Raw genomic sequence first — 20,425 nt, 5'->3', positions numbered from 1 at the left:
CTGCTGTGATTGACTTTTATGTCCCTAGCTACTCGTGGGAATAATATAATAACTAGGTCTAAAACAAAAAAATATATACAAGCGAATGTACCATCGTTAGAAGAAGAGTCCGAGCAGACTTCTAATTCATCCTCCAAATCTTTATTCCCATCAATACCCTCTTCATCACCAATTTTGTATGCATCTTCACCAAATTCATCATCAACCGGTGCTCAACTGGCGGATCTTGCACAGGAGACAAATTTTGTCAGTGAACCTGTACGCACCACCAATAGCGTAAAAAAACGTAAAAAATGTAGTATGAAAATGAATAAGTTCATCCTACGTATATACAATCTATCTTACAAATTTAGAATCAGACAAAATTTCATATATTTTTTCATTACATACAAAATTTAACACCTGCCGTATCACCCGAAAGTTTATATCATCATCTCCTTTATCATCAACGTTTTAAATATAAGTAACATTCCTTAACGCTTGGCTGCAGACCGCGTTTTAGGTTTAACCACTTCATTTATTTCTTCACAAAAAGTTTAAAAATTGACACAACATTTAAATATCAACTAAATAATTTGTGCTGGTGCTTGCAATAGATAAACTGTTCTACAAGACACCAAACCTTCACTACCGTATATATGAACAAAAAAGTATAATGTTTATATGATAGAAAAACCGAACCGTTATTTAAATTCGAAACCACGGAACCAACAGTCGAATAAGCTAACCACTAAGCCTACAAGGTTATTAGATTCGCCTGCTCTTAGCATTTAGTCACAACATTTAGTTTTTTAAATTTTACACTTTAGAATTTATTTCTATTTCAATTCAATTAATGTTTCTCAAAAGTTTAAATTTATTTATGTAAAATGTTTTATCGTCGCTTAGACTGTAAGCAGGTGAGTCTAGTCAAAACATAAAAGGTTTTTCAGATTTAAAAAAAAAGCATTGAGTATGTACTTTGATTGATACTGGGGTTGTAGACATTTATTCACAACGATCTTACAGTGTTCACATAAAATGTGATATAAATAAAATACCTTTTTTATTATATAGAAATGCATATATCATCAAATATTAATAAATGAAATTAGTTATTTATAAAATCTAATCTAATTTACAAATGAAAAAAATGTAGTTGTTAATGCTTTCAATTAGTTTATATATATGTATATTGTTAGGAATGTCTTCCGACGGGGCGTGGCCTAGCGGCGCGACTTGATCACGTGATGATCGTCATAGTGAGGACTGACCCTGCCGAGCTCATCGGCCAGCCAGGCTGGCTTTAAGACACTTCTGCTTGGACTCTCGGTTACGGCAGATATCTCATAAATGGATTCGTCGTTGACCGTCGTAGCGTGCGGACGTGTTCGTTATCTCGAGCGAATGTTGCTAAGCAAGTTACGAATACTAACTGAAGCGAAACATCGTGGCTTTGGCTGCGTTATCTATGCGTTGTGGATGTTTTTACGACTACTTTGGCTTTCTTTAAGGGTTTTTGTTGTTTCTGTTGTGACATATTCTGAACTCGGCTGTGCAAATGGATTGTTGTTTCGTCTTGAGATTGGTTATGTTGGTTTTCACTGTTGTTTGTTGATTTGTTTTTGTTGTTCAATTATTTTCATTTTTTAAATTTATATAGGGTATTTTTGTTTTCTTTTGTTTCGTTTGATTGTTCGTTGGTTTTTTTTTTTTTTTGTTCTGATGGACGTCGACACGGAGTTGTCGTCGTCCGACGCAAATGCTGGGCGTAAACGCCCACTTGTGGGCCTTGCGCTCTTTGATTCCGGTTCGGATACGGAGACCGAAATCAGATCGGCGGCGAAACGTAACAGTGCTAGCCGGGGGAAGCTCACTTCCAAGGGACGCGGAACTGGCCTCGCTCGCGCCAAAGCCGAGCTTAAAGCAAAGGCCGCCGAGGCTAGGGAGGAGGCGTTTGAGCGCTCCTTGAGAAGTCGGGCTTTCCGTAAGGAGACGGCTGTGATCGCGCTTGACTCTGAGGAATCCTCTTCCTCGGAGGTCCGTAGGGAGGATCCCCTAAAATTGGGTGCAGAGGAGCTGCGTGCGGAGGCTGGTCGCAATGCAGCACTTATTCTGGAGATTGCCCAGAAATCCAGCAACCTGAAGGGTGGCTTCATCAAGAAGCTCAAAGAATCTGCATCTTCGCTCCAGTCCATCGTAGATGCTCTGGCATTAAGGACCGAGGCGGAAGAGACGCGCAGGCTTCGCGCTGATAATGGCCGCCTGCGCAAGGAGGTGGACAGCCTCAAGACTGAGTTAAAAGCCCACCGCCGTGAGTTTGCGGAAATGCGGACCACGGTGGCAGTGGCAAATGAGGCGTCCACCAGCACTGTGCGAGACACACAGGCTTTGGAGGAATTTAAGGCCTCTATAATGTCGTCGGTGGGCTTTATGATTAAAGCTCAAATGGAAGGAATTCAGGACCGTCTCCTTCCAGCTAAAGTGCTCCGTCCCCCTCTGGCCGCGGACAAGAAACAGGCTGTAGTGCAGAAAACTGCACCTACATACGCGCAAGTGGTCCATCCGACCCCACCACCGAAACCCGCACAGGCGCCGAAACGGGTGCCTGCAGTCGAGTCAGTCCCGCTGGCACCGACTACGTGCCTATCAGCCACCCCGACCACGTCGGAGTCCCAACCACGGGAGGCCCAGGAGACATCATGGTCCACCGTGGTTAAAAAGGGAAAGAAGAAAAAGGCTTCCCCCTCGGCCGCAGCGTCCGCCACAGTACCATCAACAGTGGCGAAGGCTCCGCCGGTGGCCAAACCGAGGCTGGTTGCTCCTCGCAGGGCTGTAGTAATGGTCACTCTGCAGCCGGATGCGCAGGAGAAGGGCGTTACATACGCTCACATCCTGGAGCGCGCGGAGCAGGGCGTTAAGCTTCAGGATATTGGAATCTGTGGCGGCCTTAGGGTCCGACGATCGGCGACGGGAGCCAGACTCCTCGAGCTGCCGAAAGCACAGGCGGAGCAGGCGGATAAGCTTGCTGAGAAGCTCCGCACTGTGCTGGATGGTGTCGCAAGCGTCGTTCGACCTGTAAAGCGAGTGGACCTTAAGGTGACGGGATTGGATGATTCCGTCACCAAAGATAAATTGGTCGCTGCAGTTGCTCGTGCAGGGAACTGCTCCCCTGACTCAGTCAGATGCGGAGTGTTGCAGCGTGGTCCCGGATATATGGGAATGGTCCGCGTCACCTGTCCTCTCACAGCGGCGAAGAAGATATCAGATGCCGGTCGCCTCCTCGTAGGATGGAGCTCGGCCAAGGTATGCGTATTGGAGCAGCGCCCTTTGCGCTGCTTCAAGTGTATGGGCCTTGGCCACACGAAGGTGCTTTGCCCATCCAAAGCGGAACGGGGGGGTCTATGCTTCCGGTGTGGCGTAGATGGCCACAAGTCGGCGGGCTGTACCGAGAAACTGCGCTGTGCTGTGTGCGCAGACGCTGGCAAGCCCTCTGGGCACGTGATGGGATCAGGGGAGTGCAACCCCCCCATCACAAAGGGTACGGTGGTCTTAGGCACCCAGACTACCACCAATGTCGGACGGCGCCAGGCCGAGGAGGAAGCTTCAATGTCAACATGAGCACAAACATAAAGTTCCTCCAGACGAACGTCAACCACTGCGCCGCGGCGCAGGACCTGCTGCTGCAGTCCATGGCGGAGTGGCAGATCGACCTGGCTGTGGCCTGCGAGCCATATTATGTCCCTCCCCTACCTAACTGGTTAGGAGACTTGGACGGCACCGTGGTGGTTACTACCCGGAGTGAAACGAGTTCTCTCTCACTCATTGAGAGGGGCTCGGGTTACGTAGTGGCAGGGTGGAGAGAATTCGTTGTTGTGGGTACGTACTTCTCTCCCAACCGCGGCCTGGCGGAGTTCGAGATTTATCTCGGCTCGATCAGAGCTGCGGTGACCAGGCAGTCACCGAGGCCGATACTGGTCTTGGGCGACTTCAATGCTAAGTCACGTGCCTGGGGCAACCCTGCCACGAATCCGCGAGGAAGGGCTATTCAGGTGTGGGCACTTCTCTCCAGCCTGTCCCTACTCAACAGGGGGCAGGTTTACACGTGCGTGCGGCAACAGGGGGGGTCCCTGGTGGATCTCTCTTTCGCCACCCATGCTGTAGCACGCAGAGTGTTGAATTGGAGAGTAGAGGAGGAGGTGGAGACTCTGTCGGACCACAGGTACATCCGGTTTGAGATCTCTACCTCTCGCAGGTCGGTGGAACCCTCTAGGGTGCCAACCACGCTTCCAAGGTGGTCTCTTAGCCAGCTAGATCGTGAGCTGGCCAGGGAGGCTGCCATCGTACAGCGATGGGGTTCCACAGGAAGGTGGGAGGGCGCCAGTGCAGAAGAGCTAGCGGGCCACATGCGCAGTGCCCTCAAAGAGGTCTGCGATGCTGCCATGCCTAGGTTCCGGCAAAGAGTTCCGCGCCGGCAGGTGTATTGGTGGTCGCCCGAAATAGCAGAGCTTCGGGCGACGTGCAGCCGGGCGCGAAGGGCTTACGTCCGTTGTAGGAGGCGCAACGGTTTGGATGCGGACTTGGAGGGACAGCTATTGGCCGCTTATCGTCAGCTGAAAAAAGACCTACAGCTGGCGATAAGTCAGGCCAAGGAGAAAGCTAGGGAAGAACTACTGGCGGGCCTGAACTGGGACCCCTGGGGGCGTCCGTTCCGCGGTGTGCGTGGAAAATTCCGCACGCAGGGTGCCCCCGTGACAGAGACAATGTCATCGGATCTTCTCCTGCGCCTGGTCGGGGAACTTTTCCCCCATCCAGGTGAGCATGTCCCTCCACAGATGGTCCCTCGCTCTATGATTGACGACACAGTGGCTCCACCACTGATCACGGAGCGGGAGATGGAGGTGGCCTTCGACCGCTTGAGGGCCAAAAACACTGCGCCGGGCCCAGACGGGATTCCAGGGCGTGTTCTATGTGACGCTCTGGAATACCTAGGCGTAAGGCTTCGGGAGCTGTTCGACCAATGTCTGTGCAGCGGGCAGTTTCCGAAGCCTTGGAAAGAGGGAAAGTTGGTCTTGTTGCCAAAGCAAGGTCGACCGCCAGATTCTTCCTCGGCATACAGGCCGATTGTGCTGCTGAACGAGACGGGCAAATTCTTCGAAAAAATTCTCGCTGCCCGTCTTATTCAGCACCTCGACGAGGTGGGGCCGGGTCTGTCAGAGGCTCAGTACGGGTTCAGGGCGGGTCGATCAACTATCGACGCCCTGGACGCCCTGAAAACCCGGACCACGGATGCGGTGGCCCGAGGAGACGTAGTTCTGGCGGTATCGATAGATGTTGCGAACGCCTTCAATAGTCTTCCTTTCGAGACTATTGGGGAGGCACTCCGATACCACGGGGTGCCTTCCTATCTCAGGAGGCTGTTGGGGGCATACCTCCAGGACCGGGTAGTCCTCTGGGAGGGGGGCGATGGGCGTCTTGTCCGGCGTCGGGTAGGCTGTGGCGTTCCGCAGGGGTCAGTTCTCGGCCCAATTCTGTGGAACGTTGGCTTCGACTGGCTCCTGCGGACATCCGTCCTTCCCAGAATGGGGGTGTTGTGCTATGCGGACGACACTCTCATCACGGCGACAGGGTGGAATTATCAGGAGGCGGCTCGCCTGGCCGAAGTCGGTACGTCGCTCACAGTGGACCGCATAGGAATGTTGGGCTTGAGGGTCTCCATCTCAAAAACGGAGGCCCTCTTATTCCACGGTCCACGTCGAGGCCCCCCTCGAGGGGCGTTATCACCGTCCAGGGGACGGTGATTAAGGTGCAGGCCCACATGAAGTATCTGGGCCTGACCCTGGACGGAAGATGGAGCTTCGGGCAGCATTTTGTCCAACTTGGCCCGAAGCTCATCAACGCTGCTGCTGCCTTAAGCCGGCTCCTACCAAATGTAGGAGGGCCGGAAACGCCATGCCGGCGATTATACGCCGGTGTTGTGCGGTCCATGGCTCTGTACGGTGCTCCCATCTGGGTGGACGCTCTCACCGCTCGGAACAAGGTTCTCTTGCTGTATAATAGCCCTGATTCGCAGGTGGGAGGAGGATCTGAGGTCCCCATCAGCAGGCCTGGCGACAGTGGAGGCGATCCGTCCCCACTTGAGTCGCTGGGTAACGAGAAAAGGCGGCACACTGACCTTCAGACTGACTCAGGTGCTTACTGGACATGGGTGCTTCGGTAAGTACCTGCACGGAATAGTCAGGCGGGAGGTAACGCCCTCCTGCCACGAGTGTGGTGCGCCTACGGACACGGCATGCCACACTCTGATGGAGTGTGCCGCTTGGGGGCCTCAGCGCCTTTCCCTGGCGACTTTAATCGGCGGAGACCTTTCGCTGCCGAGCGTGATAAATGCCATGCTTGGTAGCGAAAGGTGCTGGATGGAGATGGTCTCCTTCTGCGAAAATGTCATGTCGCAGAAGGAGGCCGCGGAGCGGGAGCGCGAGGAGAGTGCCTCCGCTGACCCGCTTCGTCGAAGAAGACCGGGGAGAAGACGCCAGCGCTATGCGCATCTTCTCCTCCCGCCGTGAGTGTCGCCGGGGCCAGAGGGTCTCTGTACCCCGAGTACCCCCTAGGATTTGGAGGCCCGCAGAAGCGGGCCAACCGTCGGGACGGCACGGTAGTATGCGCAAGCGATCCCGTGACGTCCCCCGACAAGATGGAGTGGGTACCGCTGGTTTTTAGTGGGTATTCCGGCGCCTTCAGCGCCGGCGAGTCCCACATACCCCCCCACCTTATGTGGGGGAAATACATAAATGTGTTTTTCCAGCGAGAAAAAAAAAAAAAAAAAAAAGATATCTCATAAATCATATTTCAGTTGCTCAGTTTTGATTCCTTTGTTCTATTTGTGTGTGTAAATTGTACGTGTCGATCTACGTTTACTTTATTGTTGTATAGTTGTAGTGATTTATATCTTTTTAAAAACCTATTTCTATCTTGATTTCTAATAATATATATATATATAAATATTACTATATTAATAATAATGTATTGACTACCTCGTTGGTCTAGTGGCTAGATATAAGGCCACAGATCCGGAGGTCCTAGGTTTTAATTTCCAGGTCGGGTCAGTAATAAGTTATAGGGTTTTTCAGTCAGAAAATTCTCAGTTGCAGCCCAGAGTCTGAAAGTTAGAAGTGTGTACACTCCCGTGCCTCGGAAAACACGTAAAGCCGTTGGTCCTGCGCCTGAACTCTTGCGCACACCCTTGTGCACTATAATATCTCCAGCTCAGTTGGCTAATCTCTCTTGAGATTGACCGCAGTGGCCGAAATCAGTCTGGAAGACATTATTATTATTATTATTACTATATTATTTTATATGATAATGTTGGTTTTTTTTAATTGAGTCTCACACACGATAATATAATGTGTTACGTAATTTTTGATGTGGATTTAAGTTTTATATTTTATTGTGAAATATTGTAAATGAGCCACCAATCTTGGGAACTAAGATGTTTATGAGACGGTCTTACGACTTTATGTGTTTTCCGAAACAAGTGCAAGCAATCCAAATTTCTGTACAACCTGGGTTTAGGCAGTTTTTTTTTTCAAATGATGTATGTGTATCCACCAACTCACATTCCAACCTTTCTTCCTAAAATGAGGGGAGTCCTTACCCCAGCTGTGGGACATATACTGTTAGTTTTACTTTAAACTAGCTACTAGAACCTTATGAAAATATATGTATTTAGTAAAATTAAATCATTGAACGAAGTTTTTTTTTTATAATATAGGTAGGCGGACGAGCAAATGGGCCACCTGATAGTAAGTGGTCACCAACGCCCATCGCTTACATCGTTAATGCGCCACCAACATTGGGAGCTAAGATGTTATGTCTCTTGTGTCTGTAATTAAATTGGCCCACTCACCCTTTAAGCCGGAACACAACAATACCAAGTACTGCTGTTTTGCGGTAGAATATCTCGTCTGGGTAGGTACCACCCATTCATATCTGATGAGTGGGTGGTACCTACCCAGAGCTTGCATACCACCAGTTAATATTATATACACAGTTATTATTATATTACAATGACATTGTATGCACTTAAACAGTTCGACAAAACTTGATACGTCACAGGAATTTCCATGCTGTAAGTCTTCAGGGTTTTTTTCGAAATCAATAGTCTGGGTTAATCCTGTTTTTTCCTTTTACCATCTACATGTGTTTGTTTTCCAATTGTACGATTTCTATTTCAATAAATCAATTTGTTATAATAATGAAATACTCTTTGATTCTATAATAATTATACACAATAAAGTAGCGTTACACAATAAAATACGTAAGATATTACAATTTACGTTAACAGTTTTTTCGTTCTTCTATCTTTAGGTAATGCTAATATATTTATTTTATTAAAGTTTTTTTATCTTTTTCTGTATTTTATTTGGAAGAAAAAAAACAAATCTCGTTTTAATCTGGTAAGACCCAGGATTTCATTTTATTATTATCCTATAAACGAATATGAAAAAAGCTTTTTTTTAATATAAAAATAGTAGTTTAGTTTTTTTTTTTTATAGTAAAGGAAGGCGGACGAGCATATGGGCCATCTGATGGTAAGTCACCAACGCCCTTAGACATTGGCATTGTAAGAAATGTTAACCATCGCTTACATCACCAATGCGCCACCAACCTTGGGAACTAAGATGTTATATCCCTTGTGCCTGTAATTACACTGGCTCACTCACCCTTAAAACCGGAACACAACAATACCACGTACTGCTGTTTTGCGGTAGAATATCTGATGAGTGGGTGGTACCTACCCAGACGAGCTTAAATTAGTCCGTGATAATAAGTTAGTCTGCTATAAGTGATAAGACAGTCTATGTGCAAAATTTTATTCTATAACTCATTTCTTTCTGTGCGTCTGATGGCACCACACTTCTTTACCATCTATATAATATTCTTACGTCATCAGCTTGAAGACGCTTTACATGACTAAAACCGGAATAAACTAGTTTTTCCCTAGCTACCACGGTCCTAAAAAACTCGCATAAGTAACGTAATAACTGTCACACCTTTTTGTTCATAATTATTTAATTACTAATTAGTGTATAATAAAAAAATTGGGGATAGTGAAAACTAACTTCGCAATAAATTACATGAACACCAAGCTGATTTATCGGTATTTGATTTCACACTAATAATAATACTGAGTAGAGTGTTGTTTCTTTTCAATATAATTACGTATTAATAATAATAATATCCAGGGATATTAATCACACACGGCCATCTGATCCCAAGCTAAGCAGAGCTTGTACTATGGAAACCAGGCAACTGATATACTACATATACTACTTTTCTTTTATAAATACATACTTATATAGATTATTACACCCAGACTCAGGACAAACAGACATGTTCAGGCACACAAATATCTGTCCTGGGTGGGAATCGAACCCACAACCTTCAGCGTGAAAGGCAAGTATCCACCAACCACGCCAAAAGGCTCAAACGCAGCTGAAGCCGCAGCCAGAAACATTACGTTTCAAAGTTTTTATCACTTACTGTTTTGAATTAAGAATATATTAATTAAAATAAAACTACTACAAAATAAAACATTGAAACATATTATTTTTTTACCTTTTTATATGCAAAGTTTAAAACCCTTTATTTTTTTTTTACTCACTCGCATGTTCCTTTCATGTTTGTTTGAAAAATTAGAATATACACTCGAGGCAATGTTGTTAATACAAATGAAATATATTTTGTGCTAAAATATTCTACAGCAGAAACTATTGTCAGCTATGAAATCTCCCCAAGTGTATTGTGAACTGGGTTAACTTTACTCGAGTTCAGGAAAGTTGAGACAAAGATTACGGTTTAACGGTAACTTTTGGTCTAGAACACGCTATGAGACACTGCTTTGCTGAAATTGATAAAGTTTAACGCCTTTTAATGGATTTCTTTGTAATATGCACTTAAAAAATATTAATTTCTGTCTTTTAATTTTGTATAATTAATGCATATTATTTAAACAAAATTAACCTGTATTTTCTCACTTGTGCACTATAATATGTCCTGTGCTGTTGGCTGATCTCTCTTGAAATTGGCCGCGATAGCTGAAATCGGTCCGGAGGACATTATTTATCTTTATAATGCACCTTCATTACACTTAAATGAGAGACATTTAATAAAACACACATAAACTAAATTAACAAATGCCTTCACGTCATATTATGTATTTTTTTCATACAATCTTAAATAATTTTAATTAAACTTTAAACTCTTTGTTTATTTGCTTGTAACGCTTTCACGTCGTAACTACTCAACAAATCAGATGAAGTTTCATATGAAGTTATAATCCCCTTATGCGGGTGAAGCCGAGGATGGAAAATATAAACAGCGATTCGCTTCAACTTCACACTGATAAATAATTACTGTTTTATTAAAAATGTATGACTAGTAAATCAGGCCTAACTATTTGTATAATGACATTTGACAGATAAGCTTATTTAAATTTAGCAACAACGGCAATTTCATATATGATTCTGAAGGCAGATTGTCCTTATAGTTAGTAGTATGTTTTAGGTATAAATAAAGTACTATGTGCGTTCTTAGGGTTCAGGCTTGCTTAATACCAAATTTTATCAAAATCGGTTTTTTGTTATATGCGCCGGGAGGGAAAATGACTCTACACCACCTGATGGTAAGTAGAGTCCAATCGCGACGACGGCCAGTACAGTCGGGAAGAATGTTCAGCACTAGCCGCCCCCGCCTTGCCAGCCCGCAAGATGCCTCTTCATGCCTCCTTTTAAGGAATCCGGGTTCAGTAGTTTGGCCGTGAAAGTGTAACAAACAGATAGAGTACCTTTTGTATTTATAATATTAGTACAGTTTTCGATAATATCGATCGTTTTGTTAAAAGCATTCCACCTAGTTTCCACGACTTTCAAAAATAAAGCTTCGTTTTTCGGGTTTTTTTTTGTTGTTGATTCGGAGAGTACATATTATATACTGTTGTAAAAAATTAATTAAAAAATATATTATTGCGATTTAATAGTTTTTTTATTTAATAGACAGGGATGTTCGATTAGAACAAACTCGAAACTCACCGAAGCAAAGGGTCGTGAAATATTAGAAAGTGATATTAATTATAACATTTCAAGAGTAACGCGCATCTAAACAGCATATCGCCGTAATTCGGTTGTCAACATTTTAAGCGTATTGCTAGTTTTTTTTACGAATAACATAATTATAACATAATTATAACATTTCAAGAGTAACGCGCATCTAAACAGCATATCGCCGTAATTCGGTTGTCAACATTTTAAGCGTATTGCTAGTTTTTTTTACGAATAACATAACAGTAACAGCCTGTTAATGTATCACTGCTGGGCTAAGGCCTCCTCTTCCTCTCCCTTTTGAGGAGAAGGGTTGGTCGAATATACATGTAGCAGAATTTCAATGAAATTAGACACATGCAGGTTTCCTCACGATGTTTTCCTTCACCGTCAAGCACAAGATGAATTTTAAACACAAATTAAGCACATGAAATTCCAGTGGTTCTTGCCCGGGTTTGAATCCACGATCATCGGTTAAGATTTCTTACCACTGGGCCATCTTTTTATAAAAGTACATATAATATGTACTTTTGTAAATAGCTCTGTGAATAAATATAAATTGTTTACCAATATCGGAGATCAAACGGCAAATGAAACTAAGAAAGGCCTTTCCACTGTTTACACTATAATTTATTTTGTCTGATCGTTTTAACAAAATCACTATCACATTATAAATATTCAGTAGCGAATCTAGACAGCGCGAATCAGGAAATTGACAGATTTTATTACCGCCATCTATCGCTACCGAGTAGTAATACACAATATACTCAATGACGCTAAAGACAAGGATGAGGTTATTTTATTTGATAATAAGCAACATCTTTTTTTATATATAGAATAGGAATGGGTGGTATCTACCCAGACGAGCTTGCACAAAGTCCTACCACCAGTAAAAATGTACAAATAAAGCATTATTTTAATAGCGTTTTTTATTAGTTTCTAAGTTATTTGCTTTGGTATTATTGTTCAAGATTACTATTTGATATAAGGCCAGGTCTACACATCGTGAATATTCACTGAAACAACGGAAACGCCAATCAATGTTAGAATGGGGTTTGAATAATTCTTAGGAATCCGTTTTAGGGATCCGCTCATTTCTCATTTGGTCCGAAGTGTACAAATTACGAGCGTTACTGAGTTGCGTCAGACGTTACGATCCTACTACGAGTTTTGATTTTTTTTTGTTTACACCAAAAAAGTATTTATTTAAAAATATTTTCCGAACGTGGTGAGGGGATTGTTAGGTACCCTATATACTTTTCTGTACATGATCGGTGGAGTAAATATGTGAAAGCGTAACAAACAAACTAACTTTCGCATTTATGATATTATATTAAATATCTAATGAGTTATGTTACCAAAGAACTCAGTGAGATTTGACAAAATAGGTCAAACTCGATGAGAGAACGATAAGCAACTAAAATTTAACACGAACATCAGCAGTCCTTAAATTACAATTGAAATGTTGCTTTGAAATAAAAACAAGTAGGCGCATTCATACTAATGTTACAAATGCGATAGTAAATTTGTCTGTCTGTCTGTATGTTATATTCACGAGAGCCGTGATAGTCCAGTGGTTAAAAGATGAGAATCAGTGATTAGAAGATTAAAATCCGAGCACGCACTACTGAATTTTCTTTTTGCTTAATTTGTGTTTATAGTTAATTTCGTGCCCGGTGATAAAGAAAAACATCGTGAGGAAACCTGCATTTGTTGGATACTCTTTCATGTGTATCTAGCAATCTACAATGGATCAGCACATCGATAACCTGCTAGATAAAAGAGGCTAAAAATATCATAACCAAGCGGCAACATTTATGCGATAGAGGTTTATAATGATATTTATTAACAAGTAGTAAGGGCTACGATGTGGAACAACGCCGGGTCGTAACTACTCCTAATAGGATTGTTTAGCTAATGAGTGCTGCAGAAAACTGTTCGTTTTGCTCTATTACGTTTCCAGATATCTGATGTTTCTTAGTAGGTAAGCGATTTATTACAAAGCATGATATGCTTATAGCTATGTAACAAGATTGGTAATTTCAAACTTTCCGACCGTTTGCTGTACATTGGATAAATTTACAGAAAAAAAAACGATTGTGGGCTTTAAGAACATACATTTATTAAATTTTTGCCTGTCTGTATGTACGCGCTAATCTCTAACGGATTTTTTTTCAGTTTTAACAGGTAAATTAAACTTGGAGCATCATTTAGGCTTTGTTTCATTGAAATCACATGACAGTGAAAAAGTTATCGTTAATTAAAGATAATTTTAAATCCTTCTTCTCTACATAATTATATCAAAGTAGTAAAAACCGTGTCTATACATTGAATAAATTTATTAAAAAAACAAGCGTGGGAGATAAAAAGAGTAGCAGAACACGAAAATGCATTATTTTTATATATTGTAATAAAACCGGCTTTCATGCAGACGAAGTCGCGAGCAGCTTAATTTTATATTTTATTTTATTTTTCATTTATTTATTGGAAATAGTTACACCATCGACTTATCACTAACACATTCACTTAGCATTAGATACAGGGTATTAAATCTAGGTGAATAAATCATAACAGGTGTAAACAACATTGACCTTAAGATAAGACTATACTAACCTAATTATGTCTTAACTAAAAATTAAAAAAGATAAATAAATTATAGATAATCAAACAAAACATAAAATAAAATTTAAATACAACAACAAAAATCTACAAGGGTTGAAATAATAATTTATGAATAAAATGGTTTTAAAGTTATACTATGAGATCTTTACAGAGCTTCACAAAAGTTGGCTTGCTTTGGGCAAAGATGTCGATATTGCCGTTAGAAGAATATACATTATATATAAAATGTTAAATTTAGCTTTATAATAATAGATGGCGTTACTAGTCATCTAAATCACCCTAATGATTGTATCACGCTAAATGTATATAAATATGTTGTTCAGCTTATGTTCCCTAGAGCTCAGCAGCAGCAAAAGCGCTCTCCACCCCACCACACCATGAGCCGAGGTGCAATCTCATAGAAGATACCCTCACTAGTACTCACAACAATGCCCAGTGACGTTTTAAAGGCCAGTAGGTTCAACACCCTTAACACAATTAAAACAAAAAAGTCTTTAGTAGCTAAACAGTATTCCACTGTAAAAATATAGTAACAATGGTTTTGGATATAGCTTCACAATTCTCTTTTACAAACGTTAAAACCTAACATTTTCAAAACATCTTTTATATTTCCCCGACACAACTCCCCGCGGTCCGCTCAAATGTTATCGATAACGCAGAGTAAAAAAATGACACGAACGGAATACATATTCGCCAAGCCTTCCCCGTGGCTTTGAAAACATAGTTTTTATTCAATGTTAACTGCCATTTATTTATTATAAGAACTTCTATTATATATAATCATATCAAATTATATATATTTTTTAATACTATCCATTTTTTGATCAGATATTTTGTAAGAATATATTGAAATATTAAAAAGTGTTTCTTTTTAGTATATTCAAATTTTGGATGATTAAATATTTTTATTTATTATCTTGTAGTCTTCACAAGAAAACATAAATATATATTGTATATATGGGGTATACGGCGCACCACACCTTGATGGAGTGTGCTGTTTGTGGGCCCTAGGGGTATACCGGCGGCGATAGTTGGCGGAGACCTGGATGTTGGATGGAGATGGTCTCTTTTTGCGAGAGTGTCATGACGCAGAAGGAGGGCGCGGAGAGAGGGCGTGAGGGGAGTGCCGTCGCTGACCCGCTCCGCCGAAGAAAACTGGGGGGAGGTGCCGAATCTATGCGCTCCTTTTTCCACAACGTAAGTGCCATTGAGGTTAGGAGGGTATTTCGTACCCCGGGAACCCCCCTAGGAATGGAGGCCCGCTTAAGAGGGCCAACCGTCGGTGTGTCACGGTAGGATGCGCAAGCGATCCCGTGACGCCCCCTCGAAAAGAAGGAGGGAGTGACGCTGATTTTTTAGTGGGTATACCGGCGCCTTCAGCGCCGGCGAGTCCCACACACACACACCCCAAATCATGTGGGCGAAACGCGTAAATGCGTTTTCCCAGCGTATATAAAAAAAGGCCCGTCTGGGTAGGTAACACCCGCTCATCAGATATTCTTCCGCTAAACAGAAATACTTAGTATCGATGCGTTCCGATTCAAAGGATAAGTGAGCCAGTGTAACTATAGGCAAAAGGGACATAACATCTTCATACCCAAGGTTGGTGGCAAATTGGCAATGTAATGACTTATATTTCTTACATTACCGATGTCTATGGGCAGTGGTGACCACTTAACATCAGGTGGCCCTTAGTCCGTCCGACAACCAATTACATAAAAATATATACAATAAATATTCAGACACTTTTTTACATACTGAATATCATATAGGTTTTATATTTTCAAACAAAAATCAGCGTATATATACATATAATAAATGTCTACATACATATACCTATCAGCGAAATACGTAAAAAAATCTATCCTTTCCAAGAAACATCGTTGTTTTATATCCATTTACACCCGTAGCGTATGTCTTCCGTAAAATTGAGACCGTTGCGACGGAATGCGGTCGACATTTCGAACAAATTGTTTTCTATCACATTAAACCGTATTATATTTTCCGTAGAATTTAATTTCATTTAACTCAGTCGCAAGAAGGATTTACTGAACCATACCTATTGCAGTATAAAAATATAAGACGTAAGTGAAAGTTTCGTTTTGTTAGGTTTTCATAACGCATGAATTGCTCACATTACGAAATTGTATTTTCGAAATTTATTTTTGCTTTATTAATTATTGTTTATTTATTTATTTAGTGTTTATTTAGTGTACAGGAAACAAACAGTGAAATAATTACAATAAAATAAAAAATATAAAACAATTCATAAACCAAAACAGTTTCCATTTATAAATTAATCATAAGTAATTACAAAACAAGACATTTTTTATATTTAATAGGTGCATGAAATTATATAATTCATTTATATAATTTAATTTAATATAAATTTAATTTTTAAATCAAGAAAACATAATTTAATAATAAATAATCAATTTATAATTAATTAATTAAAAATGCATGAGTAAATTAAGGCTCTTGAGAGTATAATATTTCTTTTACTTGCAGTTTGAATTTTTTAAGGGAGAGATGAAATATATCACATTCAATAAATGTTTTATTGTACTGTTTAGACGATCTATTAATAAATGCATTTGCTGCATATTTAGTCTTTGTCAATGGAAAATCAAAAATAGATTTATTGCGACTACCAGGGCGAGGACACTTGATATTTATTTTAGAAAGGAGATAAGGGGAATCAAATATGTTGTGGATCAATTTATATAAAAACACCATATCACGTTCAAGTCGTCTCTGTTCAGTTGTCGGTATCTTTTCTATTTGATTCAAATTATTTATAGACGAAAATTTTAAATATTTTAAAAACTTTTCCTGAATATTTTCGATGAATTCTATATATTTACTATACCGTGGATTCCAGACAGTGCAAGCGTATTCTAGAATAGGTCTCACAAATGATTTATATAAAAGAGCAAAAGTTGAAACACGCTTAAACTCTCTGGAAATCCTCAGCACAAATCCTAGCATACGAAACGCTTTAGAAGTTATGGAATTTATGTGTTCATCGAAAAGAAGTTTAGAATCGAGTGTTATTCCAAGATCTTTGACCACTGATACACGTTTTATATCATCTTCCTTAAATCGGTAGTTGTAAATGATCACTTTTCTTTTTCTGGTATATGTTATACAATTACATTTCTTTATATTCAAAAACAGCGAATTGGTAGTACAATAATCGCTAAGTAAGTTCAAATCTTTTTGCAGACTAATACAATCATCAACACTCTTAATAATTTTATAAGTTTTTGTATCATCAGCATATAATAGAAATTTAGAAGATGCAAATACCGAAACAACATCATTTATATATATATTAAAAAACAGTGGTCCAAGATGTGAGCCTTGAGGGACTCCAGATGGAACTGGTAGAAAAGATGAGCAATATCCTTTCACAGTAACGGCTTGACTTCTATTCAATAAATATGACTTGATCCATCTAAGGAGGTCACCATGTACACCGATGAACTCCATTTTTGCTATTAAGATAGAATGAGAGATTTTGTCAAACGCTTTGGAGTAATCGGTGTACACAACGTCCACCTGATATCCTTTGTCCATTGCAGTCAAAACATAGTCAGTGAATTCACACAAATTAGTTTCAGTTGATTTCTTGTTAATAAATCCATGCTGCTGGTCAATAATTATGGGACGTATGCTTGGAAAGATTTTGTCATAAATTATACGTTCAAAAAGTTTTGGAATTGAACTTAATTTCGAAATAGGACGATAATTTTTGATATCATGTCTATCTCCATTTTTAAAAATAGGCACAACATAAGACTGTTTCCAAATTGAAGGCATAGTACATGTATGAAGGGAAATACAAAACAATAAATGTAAAGGAATAGATATAGTCATATAGCATTTACTTAGAAAAAGAGGTGGTATACCGTCGGGTCCGCTACCTTTTTTAATATTTAAGGTTTTCAAATACTTACGAACATCAGCAAGTGAAATATCAACAGATGACAAATTAATTGTATTAGCATATCCACTATTATTTTGACTGTTACAGGAAAAATTGTTAAGATGTGTACTATGTTCAAAGGATGTATAGAAATATTCATTAAATAGATTGCTTATTTGCTGACCGTCACTTGTTGAGATATCGTTATAATATAGCCGCTCAGGTATGTCATTTGTATTCTGTTTGGTCTTGACAAATGTCCAAAAACACTTAGAGTTTCTCAAAATATTATTTTCCGCAAAATCAAGATAGTTATCGTAGCATGTCTTTTCAACCCTTTTTTGTCTATCACGAAGTAATTTAAAAGTACTGTAATCACTGTAATTATCATACATTTTCCATTTTTTGTGATATTTTAGTTTTTCTTTAATTGTTAAAAGAAAAAGAAAACCGTTAACGTTAATGTGTAATATGTCCTGAAAAGGTAACTTTTTAGGACACATCACGGTACACCATTCACCACTTATATAATGTGAGTACAAGGAAAATATTTTATATAATTCTCTAAGTTGAAAGCGGTTTATACCAAGAAATATTTATAACTGAATTACATGAAAATTGACGCAAACACTTTTCAACATAAATTCTTCAGTATATATTTAAGTTTTTTGCGAAGATTTAAGCTCTTAAGGGATGAGAAGGGAAATTATTTACTTGGTAAAATAATATTCTTCGGATTACTATTCGATTATTATGATATGGATTGATATTCTTCGGAATTACTTCAAATTGTCATTGCTTAGATTACAAGATATTAAATACAAAATGTAAATCTGCACTACGTTTTATTATGCCATAATAGCCAGTTTAGTTAATTTTCAAAACACACGAGCGGAGTTTTTTATAAATTCATCGCAGTAACACTACGCTTCGTTTAAACTATACTTTAATTCCAATGTAAACTTTTTTATTGAACTTGGTGGTAGGGCTTTGTGCAAGCCTGTCTGGATAGGTACCACCTAACCATCAGAAAATTCCCACCAATAGCAGTAGTATTATTGTGTTCTGTTTTGAAGGGCGAATGAAACAGTGTAACTTCAGGCAACATGGACATAACATCTAGTTTCTAATGTTGGCGGCGCATTGGCAATGTAATGGTTAAAATTTCTTACAGCGCCAATGTTTATGGGCGGTGGCGACCACATACCATCAGGTGGCCCATTTATCTGTCAGGCTACTTATTACATTTATCGTTAGTGTGGATGATATTACATTTTTTTTTTTTTTTTTTTTTATATCGCCGGGAGGGCAAATGACTCTACTCCACCTGATGGTAAGTGGTAGTAGAGTCCAAACGCGACGACGGCCAGTACAGACGGGAAAAACGTTCTGCACTAGCCGCCTTCGCCTTGCCGGCCCGCAAGATGCCTCTTCACGCCTCGTTTGAAGGAACCTGGGTTGTAAGAGGAGGGGAATACGTGAGCTGGTAAGGAATTCCATTTTTTGGAAGTGCGACAAAGAAAGGAGTTGCCAAATTTCTTTGTTCGCGATGGAATTGATGTCACAGTTAGGCGGTGACATCGAGAACCAGCTCGCGTGGACTTAAGAAGGAAGGGGGAAGCAGGAATTAGAGAGAATAATTCCTCAGAGCACTCGCCGTGATACAGTCGATAGAAAGCGCTCAGTGCTGCTATCTCACGACGCAATTGTAAAGGTTCAAGGGTGTTTGTGACCTTTACGTCGCCAATGATGCGTACGGCACGTCGCTGCAACCGGTCCAAGGCCTCAAGTAGGTACTTAGCGGAGCCATCCCAAAGGTGCGAGCAATATTCCACGCAAGACCGTACCTGTGTTTTGTACAGCAGGCACAGTTGTTGTGGCGTGAAAAAGCGCCGCACCTTGTTCAGAACTCCGAGTTTCCGTGAAGCTGTTTTTATAACAGCCTCGATGTAATCCCTTGGACTAAGGTCGCAGCGAACGTCAATCCCCAGCATGGCGATTTTGCTTTGCATCACCAGCGGAGTACCACAGAGGGAGGGAAGAGGGGAAAATGTTGACTTTTTCGCCGTGAGAGCGCATACCTGTGTTTTCTTGGCATTAAACTCAACAAGATTATCAGAGCCCCATTTGGCGATGAGATCTAACGTCCTATCGAGTTCAATGACAAGATTCTCCCGCCTCTCCTCAGTTTCCGCCCGCCCAGCCACTGCGCGTCCGTGGTATCCACCATGCACTGTACTATCATCTGCATAGCAATGTATGTTCCCAAGGGAGAGCATATCATTGATATGCAAAAGAAAGAGTGTGGGAGATAGCACAGATCCCTGGGGGACCCCAGCATTACCTACATAGAATTGTGAAGCGCAACCATCTACTAAAACACGAAGGCTACGCTTGTGTAGGAAGCTGGCAATCCAGGTGCATAGCTGAGCAGGCAGACCATATGCCGGTAGCTTGGAGAGAAGACTTCTGTGCCAGACCCTGTCGAAAGCCTTGGAGATATCAAGGCTGACAGCCAACGATTCTCCATGCTTGTCGATAGCTTCACCCCAGAGATGTGTTACGTACGCTAGAAGATCACCTGTGGACCGTTTTGGTCGAAACCCGTACTGACGATCATTAATTAGACAGTGATCTTCTAGGTAATGGATCAGTTGGTTGTTTAAAATCCGTTCCATCACCTTACAAAGTACTGAGGTGATAGCTATTGGCCGATAATTTGCCGGGTCAGACCGATCCCCTTTTTTGGGAACCGCTTGCACATTAGCTCTTCTCCAAGCCTCCGGCACACTTCCCG

The 20,425-nt window shown here is 41.0% G+C and overlaps 1 protein-coding gene across 1 annotated transcript; it reads left to right on the top strand.

The window, feature by feature from the left end:
- The first annotated feature begins 1,704 nt into the window (after nucleotides 1-1,704).
- LOC126777475 (translation initiation factor IF-2-like) lies at nucleotides 1,705-3,484 on the top strand. The gene is made up of 2 exons (XM_050500484.1): nucleotides 1,705-3,285; nucleotides 3,458-3,484. The coding sequence occupies exons 1-2, from the start codon at nucleotides 1,705-1,707 to the stop codon at nucleotides 3,482-3,484; spliced, it is 1,608 nt and encodes a 535-aa protein (XP_050356441.1).
- Nucleotides 3,485-20,425: the final 16,941 nt, after the last annotated feature.

Source organism: Nymphalis io, chromosome 23 (genome assembly GCF_905147045.1).
Source record: "Nymphalis io chromosome 23, ilAglIoxx1.1, whole genome shotgun sequence".
Classification (NCBI taxonomy): Eukaryota; Metazoa; Arthropoda; class Insecta; order Lepidoptera; family Nymphalidae; genus Nymphalis; species Nymphalis io.
The sequence above is the reverse complement of the archived record's forward strand: the minus strand, read 5'-3'. Positions and strand labels throughout refer to the sequence as shown.